Here is an 8,664-nt window from a genome sequence, read left to right as displayed (position 1 = left end):
AAACGTTATTTATAAAAGTCATGTCAAAGTTGTGCTGATCTTTTATTCGCAAGATTTTTTCTAATATTAAAAGGTATAGTGCCAGCGTTTGAACGTCACAGTAGGTTAAACTAGTTTTTTTTTCAACAATATTACAATAAACAGACAACATATATTTAGGGAAGTGACGGCTTTTTCCTTACTAAATTGATTCTGAAATGCGAAAAATTACCCATTCCCTTAGGGGAATTTTACGAGGGCGATAGGGCATCGTGACGGTATGAACAACGTTTCTGTTGCTTTTTCCATGGTGCAAAATGCAAAAAAACAAACTGTCAATACATTGATTGACAGTGACATTGACATTAATAAATGAATATTTGAGGATTTTGAGGTTATGTGTACGAAAGAACGAATTCATTCACCAATTGCACCGAGAATCCATTATTAAATAGAAATGTCATTGTTATCTTACGCCTCTATAATATTAAGAAGAAGTGCCGTTTACCGAAACATAGCACCATGTAGAAATTGTATTAAAGTCAAGGCACCATTTAGTTCTAAAACTCTTCACAATGTCAACACCAATGTTACGAAAGACGTTATTTTATATAAATACGAGAATCCGAAGTATTTTAGATACATGAATGCGTTTGCAGTGGTTCAGTACATGTTTTGGATGTATTTAGGAACGTTTGCGTTCACCGCTTTGAAGGACGCACCTGTCGATCAATCCAAGATAACTGACGACACCCCATGGTACCGAAAAATTAATCTAGGGGAGAATAAATACAGGAACACCCTGGGAGGCGTAGCAGTTCTAGTCGGTAAGATTCATTATCTGCTCACTTAATTTTTTTAATCCTCCTTAAATTATCAGTGTGTGCGTGCGTACCGGTGCCAACCGGCGCGCACACATTTAAGCCGCGCGATGTACTTTTGTTCGTAGTGAACCTACTTGTTCTCGTTTACTTTGTCGTTAGATTATAGTTACATTACAGTTAAAATTAACAAAAGATAGGGAATTAAACACGGATTGGATAATATATGACACAAAATCATTGAAAAAAGCAGTGCCAAGAAACATTTTGATTGGTGGCCCCTTTGTTTAAAAGCAGCGATATTGTCTAGCTGGCCTCATCCTTACACACTAACTTTTGCTTTAAAAACATTAGGAGCCTGAGTTAAGAATATTTTTCTATTGCAATGCAACACCTCACAGTTACCTAGTTGGTACATTGTTTGTTGTTAACCAACAAAAGTTAGTCACCTTCAAAATTATTTAAGTATTTATATGTGTATAACTACAAATATAATCTTTTTTAATTTTCTTCTTCAAATATTAATTGCAATGTTTTCTATTTATGATAATAGCATGTGTTTTCTTTCTAACACAGTAGAGTAAAAAAGTAGTAGGGTAAAAAAGAAAAACCCACCCATACAACTTCCGTACCATACTTGTCATTGTTATCACTGACTGATGTCACATGAAAAATGTATGCAACTACGCCACCGACTCTTATCTAATAATTGGGTCAATCAACTTCTTCATGTACCATCAGCCAAATATGTGGTCTGCCACCATAAAGTTGATAATCGTTTGCATGTCATAAAACAATAATGCCAATAGACGTGTCTGTCAACTTGAAAGTTCGACTTTAGCAACGTTTTCATTTGATATGAACTTGATTAAAAATTGATAGACCACTTATTTGGCTGATGGTACCTCGTTGCCATGATTACGTCTCCTGGACAACTCTTTAAAACCACGAGTTTCTATTATGTTTTCTGTGGTTAAAATTCATCAAGCTTACATTTTTGTCATAGTTACAAGCTCATTATTTTATGGACTATCTCTTAGCACATTAGTCTCATATATAAGCAGTTTTTTTAAGAAACTGTCACTGTTGTCTTTTGGACAACAGGACAGAATAACAAACAAGAAAAAGTTAATTGACCCAATTACAACCTTTACAGGAACAGGCTCCCTGGCAATGATATGGATGTACACATTGAAGTCTGTCAGATTTCTGATCCTACACAAAGGGGGGAAACACCTGTCGTTTGTAACATACACTCCCTTGGGCCACAACCGCATCCTGAAGGTGCCATTAGAAAATGTCTGCTGTAAGGAAAACCGAAAGAGTGCAAGGGTACAGCTTCCATTGAAAGTCAAGAACACATGGATGCATTACATGCTGGACATGAAAGGCGAATTCAAGAATCCAACGTTGTTTGATGTCACTGCTGGTTTGGCGAGGAAATGGTAGAAAAGAATTTCTGTGTATCATGCATTTAAAAGAAAAGTAAGAGGTTGTTTATAATTAAATTGTTTACTTACATTCAGTTGTCTGTTTATTTTATTTTTCATCACACTTGCTCGTAAACAGTGCCGTAACATGCAGGCTACCTTGGTTGCAAAATAAACTTAGTTTCTCCAACAGTCAATTTAATTACTTTCTTTTGGAGGAGGTAGGGGCTCGCTGTCGTCTAGAAACTTTAACAGGGGTACGTGGAGCCATAAGTTTGAGTAACCCTGCCTTATAGTTTCGCCATGTCTGTCTGTCTGTCTGTCTGTCTGTACGCGGCAAACCCAGAGCCCGTTAGTACTAGCTAGCTGTTATTTGGCATGAATATACATATGTATCAGCCACGCTGACAAAAAACTAAAAAAAAAATTTGAAGGTACCTCCCATAGACGTAGGTATATATTGTTTTCGACTAACCTATAGTGTAAGGTATCGTTGGATAGGTCTTTTAAAACCACTGGGGGGTTGCTAAGACGATTTTTCGATTCAGTTATCTGTTTGCGAAATAAGAAATGTTGGGTGGGAAAATTTGAAAAAAATCAGGATGGTAGTAAATGTATCAAATATACAAGGAAAATTATAACGGCTAAGATCATTTTTAGTTTAAGAGTAAATAGCAGCCTAAGGTATAATATATATCTAAACTTAGGAGATTCCGTACATAACACGAAATCCATAGAAAAATCGTCACGACTTTGAAAAAATCTCGTATCTAACTAATATCAATATGTTAACAAAATTTAACCTTTACATAATAATCATAAAGTTAACTCAGAAAAATTATCGATTTTGAGGTACGAGTTTTTTTTAAAGTAGTGACGAAATATTAGGTAGGTACTTGATTTTTTCGTAATAGCTACGGAACACCTTTCTTGGGCGTGTCCGATACGCTCTTGGCAGGTTTTTTAACAAAACTTTGAGTCATACGTTTTTTTCCTTTAGGGATATTTTTTTCTTGTATTCTTGTATCAGGTTAAAAGGATGTAGAATAGATGCGATAGGTATTATGATTTGTTACATATATTTAAGAAAATAAAAAGGCTCCTTTGAGATTTGTCAGAAAAAATCTTTATTAAACTGTTTATCATAAGATTAACGGAAAAAATGTTTGTCAACAAAAAAAACGAGAAGAAATTAATAACAAAAAATAGAATTCTTTCTATATACAGGGTGCTGTTCCCCAACACAATAAAATATTAAACTTAATGAAAAAAAAAAGTCTTTTCGTGAATACCATAGACAAGAGTGATATTACAGTCGACTTAGACTAACATTATAGTAAATAACTTAAAATCTAACCATCTAAAGACATTCTTGATTAAGTCTACAAATGCTTCCACTAGCTTGCTAAAACAAGCTACTTATAAGAATCGATGACAGCTAGTATCAAAAACTTTTGATGATGTAAAACAATGTCGATACTTTGTCAATTATAGTAAATAATATTTATTTCATAACACGCGCCTTGTTTTCTCCTTTTTAACTCGGTGCATCCCTTTTCTACAGGCTAAAACAGACAGGGAAGCAAAATGGAGTGCCAGCCCCTCTTGTGCTGTGGTGCTTTTGTTAATTAATATTTGTTTTGTATTTGTTGAAAATATGCATCTCAATTTCGACTTTTCTCACAATTCAGTTCATCCCTTTCCGAAAGAACTAAGACGATCGTGAGGGATAACTATAATTAAATTTGAACCTTATTCGTCCATTATCGTAGTCCGTTTCATACTCGACTAGGTTGGAAAGGGCTATATATCGCCTTAACTGAATGAGCCATGTTATTGTGAAAATTGTTCAAAACGGAGCGACTGTATCAGTCTACTCTACATACATTAAGTACAACAATACAACAAAGTATAAATATTGCTATTGCACTTCTGAATTTTTACGCATATATAAATAATAAAAGAAGACGTTATTGCACACATAATTATAATTTACAATCACATAATTACCCTCTTGACAGATGTTGTTGCAATGGCCGAAACATCGAGGGAAATAAACAAAGCGACAAAGCTCTTTTAGTTAAGTAGCATTTAACTATCTTGTATGTTGATATGTTTTTTTGAATAATGTGGAGCTAAATCGCACGTAGCCTATATGCAGTTACTATTTTATTTTGAACTTTGAAACTTCAAGAAAATTCAGTATTCGTTAGACCTGCCTATCCCGCAGCAAATAAGACAAAAACATATTAAGTCACCGATCCTTATATGATTAAGTACAATTTAAACCTTATTTACATTAATAAATAACATTAATCTAAGTTTAAGAGATAAGGCGCCGTGTATACATACACAGGAAAGCAGTGCGTTTTATGTATTCATTCACTTGTCTTCGCCTTTAGCTGATCACGGGTGATTAAAAAAATAAACCTGACATGCATTGTTACACACTGCATTGCAGTTACACTTAACGATCATTATATTTCTTTTTTTTATAATACTTTGGACCTTTTACTACGAATCTTAATCAAAAAGTACTAGCTCGTCGATGTCAGAAAACTATGCTATATCAATTGACAATCCACGGCAAAACCGACCTTCACTGAGGTTAAAATAACATAATCATTGCATGTTACTACGCAGTGTAACAAAATCCATTATTCCGTGCAATGTCACAAAATGTCGAGATGCCCCAAAATATACTATTTCCCTCCCTCCTAAAGCGACACTCATACATAACTTTGCTTTCTAACATCGAATTAAAAGTAAAGATTTGAAGTAACCAGCCTAAGTATCCTTCCAAAAACGTGATGTTAATTATTATTAAACGATACACGCAAAAGAGCACGCTTTGCGCACTTATTATATAAAAAATATACATTAATATCCATCAGTTTACCTGTTACATTAAGTTCCACTTTCACAATCCAATGACTAATATACTAAGTATCTACATAATGACCCGTTTCACAACCCCCTGTATATAGTTAGAAAATACATAGATTTTAACATTTCATTATAATAAAGGAATCATGAAGCGGGTCTTTTAAAAAAAAATAGTAACCTAAGTCGGAGAAAGTTCCGAAGCAATATTCACAGATTCGTTGTCAAAGACATTTAGGGCAGTGATTCCCTACCTTTGGCTGGACATGGACTCCTAATTTTCTACTAGTCGGGCGATAAGTTTAATGGAATAGTAGGATTAAAAATTTTTTAAATTTATTAAACCCTATTAGAAAGTTTATATTACTTTTACATTAAAACGTCTTTTGAACCAACAGTTGGGCGCCACTGCCAATAGAGCGTCAAAAACATAGATTCGGAATTTACCATTGTTAAATCGGCTCTAAAGTAATTGAAGATAGACTAACAAATTTGACAGCTGTTCAAGTCTTTTTTTTATCAAAACTGACCAGCGATTGGCTCACCTCACCTGATAGTACGTACAGAGTCCCAAGAAGTAGCTCATTGGTTCAGTATTAGTCCATTTTAGTGTGCAAGAGAAAAAACATTATTCTTTCCATCTAAGAGGTCCCAGGCCCAGACAAGCTCACAGCGTTAAGAAACATGGTCTCATTCATCTATGTCACCATAAGGGGCGTTACAGACTGATTGCATCCCATATGCAAAGCAGCCAACTGCCAATAAATTTATCATTGCAGTTGATAAATCTGCACGTAAACTGCTTACATTGCGGTTGGGATGCTGTCCATCCGTAATAACGCTCTTTCTCTTTTCGCATTGCCGATCTATCGGTGGTATATTCTAAACGGTTCAAAGACAGTTATTTTGCGCAGTAAGGCTGTGTTTCCACCAGAGATGTGCGAGGATGTGTTGCGAGGAATGTTTTTCTTGAACCAATAGAAACGCTTCATTCATCATAGCAGAGCTCTAGCGCACATCACTGGTCGAAACGCAGGCTCAGGCGTTCGTCAACTAAGCTTGTCAAGTCATTCACTGTCAGACTCAGAAACTTTACCGAATCACAGTAACTAGAATACAGTAATAAATGGCAACTGTTTCCAGCAAACATCGAGACATTTCGCTGTGTAGCTTACGCTCGGGTTTCATAGGTGATGCATGCGACACTGATTGACAGGGACCCGGGCTCGATTCCCGGCCACAAATTTTATCTTTTTGCATGTTTTTTTTATGTATTCTAGTTACGATGTGATTAGTTAAAGCTTTTTGGAAAACTATATAATTCCACTATTTTTTGTGGTCACATTTAATTCAAAACCGGAACCAACCAATTTTTCAGTCGCTAGATTTTTAACAAAATGTCTGACCAATCTGCTGCGGTTTCACGGCATTTATCTATGTGTATGTGATAGTCTTTTGTATGTGACTCAATGAACATTGTTGTAAGTAATTAGTCGTCAGAAAAATTAGTATTGGCAGGCATCTTCAGACCAAAATGCTCAAACAACTCAAACATGTAGCTCCTATCCTACCAAGAATCAGCTTTACCGCTTTACCCCATAAAGAGCAAGACTTTTTTCGCGCCAAACATTTTCACAATCTATCCAATAAGTCATAACGTCGTTGATACTGCCATACCGCCTAACTAGTTTTTTCCATAAGGTATAATTTTCATTGTCAGAAGAGTACTAACATTGTACTGATCTGACAATGAAAATTGTACCTTATGGAAAATGCTATTTACGCGGTATTGCAGTATCAACGACGATAAGGATTTGAGTGGATTACCTATAATAGTAGGTGAACATTATTAATTGTGAGTCATATGGATTCGCTCTTGCCCTTAGGGTTAACCTTCTCATATCCTAGTATACTCGTGCTCCAAAACTACCGATGCCCAATGCCCCGCCTAGTAGCGCGAGCGTCAGTCGGACAGCCGTCTCGCTCTAGTGATCTCTCCGTCTTCTTCGCGCCCTGGGCTTATGCTCTCGATTTCGTCCACTTCCTCGAGGTTCTTCGTGCTCGGGTTGCATAATCTGAAATGGTGGAGAAACATGATAAGAATGCTTTTGATTTGTTAAGTTTTTATTAACTGATGGTGAATTATTTTACACATATTTTTCTACGGGTAAAAAGCACGCCATAGTGTGGAGGTATCATAGGAAGGTATTTGTCTAATCATGTAACATGATCCATGTTATTTCACACACCTGCATTTGCAGCAAACGATGCATGGCGCGGCTAGCAGCAGCAACGGGCTGGCCACCAAAAGCAGCAGGCCGAAGCCGGCGAATATGCCCACCACCTGAAAATATACAACTTTGAAAATAAACCGACGGCGATTTTTCGGTGTGCAAACATTTTGTGCAGTCAAAAGAAACTGCCACGCACCACGGCGGAGCCTTGTTACAAATATCATCTTGACATTCTACATCTCACGAAGAAAGCATTGGTGAGATTGATCATGTAATTGTAAAGGTTCAACTTTGATGCGTAAGACATAATGGAATAAAATATTAAATGCGGTCCCCTTTGGAGTAAAATATTTCTAGCCAATTCATTCAAAATATTTTGCAACTAAATTCAACGCAAGCTGAAGCAGCCATGTCATTTACTTAACAAAATATTGATTAACTTTTTTCTAAAACAGAAACTTTTATCTAATTCAAATGTAAATAAAGTTATAATGAACCGTTTAAGACAATAAAACGATAAGATAAGAAAACGGCGCACAGTCAGCAAGGATATTGAAAGACATACACAGATACAAATCGAAAGCCACCTTTTCTAAAAATCAGTAAATAAAATCACCGCTTCTCAACCGTTCCAGCGCCGCGACTCCATAAAATTAAAAAAAAATGCCGCATCATTCAAAACTACCGTTTACCGGCAGTGCCGTTCGCGAGGCTTGGCGGTGGAGAAGCGTTAGCGTAAAAGAAACATAAAACGATGACCGACCGATATACCCACCTGCGCTCGATGCCACAGTACGGATGCGCGTGAGTGGCCCAACTTGTTCTTGCACGGGCCTTTGTCGTAGTGGCGGAGGAGGAAGTCGTCCTGCAAAAGGGAAATAATAATAATAATAAAAACATTTATTGCCACAGAAAATAAGACTACACAATTAAAAAAAAAACAATTACAATTACACGTAAGCAGGTGGCAATGAAAGAAAGAAAGAAAGATTTATTTTAGCTTTATAAGTACCACCACCTTACAATAATAAAATAGATAAGACTAAAACTATGGGCTCCGGCTCAGCATACCTAAGCTGCGAGCAAAAGAAACTTGCAGCGCTGATTTTCCGCCTGCGCCCGTCCCACAGCGTAAAATTTAACTCTAGACAGGGGTTGGTGCAAAAAAGTGCAAAAAAATATTGCACTCATATTTATTTCATTTATATATTCACTAGCTTTTACCCGCGGCTTCGCACGCGTAAACTATTCGGTCTGGTAGTTGCAATTGAAATTTTCGGGATTTTACAAAATTCCCCTGGAAATTTCCAAAATTTA

General features: G+C 36.3%; 2 protein-coding genes across 3 annotated transcripts in view; one reads left to right on the top strand and one right to left on the bottom strand.

The window, feature by feature from the left end:
• The first annotated feature begins 328 nt into the window (after window positions 1-328).
• On the top strand, window positions 329-2,325 carry LOC141429992 (transmembrane protein 223). Its single transcript, XM_074090522.1, has 2 exons — window positions 329-806; window positions 1,957-2,325. Exons 1-2 carry the CDS (start codon window positions 437-439, stop codon window positions 2,247-2,249), a joined length of 663 nt encoding a protein of 220 aa, XP_073946623.1. The 5' UTR covers window positions 329-436; the 3' UTR covers window positions 2,250-2,325.
• Window positions 2,326-3,333: 1,008 nt separating this feature from the next.
• Window positions 3,334-8,664, bottom strand: part of LOC141430167 (uncharacterized) — a 141,993-nt gene continuing 136,662 nt past the window's right edge. The window contains exons 10-12 of one of the 2 annotated variants that reach the window (XM_074090739.1): window positions 8,111-8,212; window positions 7,363-7,457; window positions 3,334-7,188 (exon numbers count right to left, since the gene is read on the bottom strand). In XM_074090739.1, the coding sequence (XP_073946840.1) occupies window positions 7,077-7,188; window positions 7,363-7,457; window positions 8,111-8,212 (309 nt within the window). In that variant the 3' untranslated portion in view covers window positions 3,334-7,076. The remainder of the gene's footprint in view (window positions 7,189-7,362; window positions 7,458-8,110; window positions 8,213-8,664) is intronic. The other variant, XM_074090740.1, reaches the window with a different exon arrangement.

The sequence above is a fragment of the Choristoneura fumiferana genome, chromosome 8 (assembly GCF_025370935.1).
Source record: "Choristoneura fumiferana chromosome 8, NRCan_CFum_1, whole genome shotgun sequence".
NCBI classification, from domain to species: domain Eukaryota; kingdom Metazoa; phylum Arthropoda; class Insecta; order Lepidoptera; family Tortricidae; genus Choristoneura; species Choristoneura fumiferana.
The sequence above is the reverse complement of the archived record's forward strand: the minus strand, read 5'-3'. Positions and strand labels throughout refer to the sequence as shown.

Excerpts from the sequence above, each read along its gene's own strand:
- LOC141429992 (XM_074090522.1), top strand. The coding sequence starts at position 437 with ATGTCATTGTTATCTTACGCCTCTATAATATTAAGAAGAAGTGCCGTT. Across the intron at positions 807-1,956 it reads AGGCGTAGCAGTTCTAGTCG|GAACAGGCTCCCTGGCAATG; the intron begins GTAAGATTCATT and ends CAACCTTTACAG.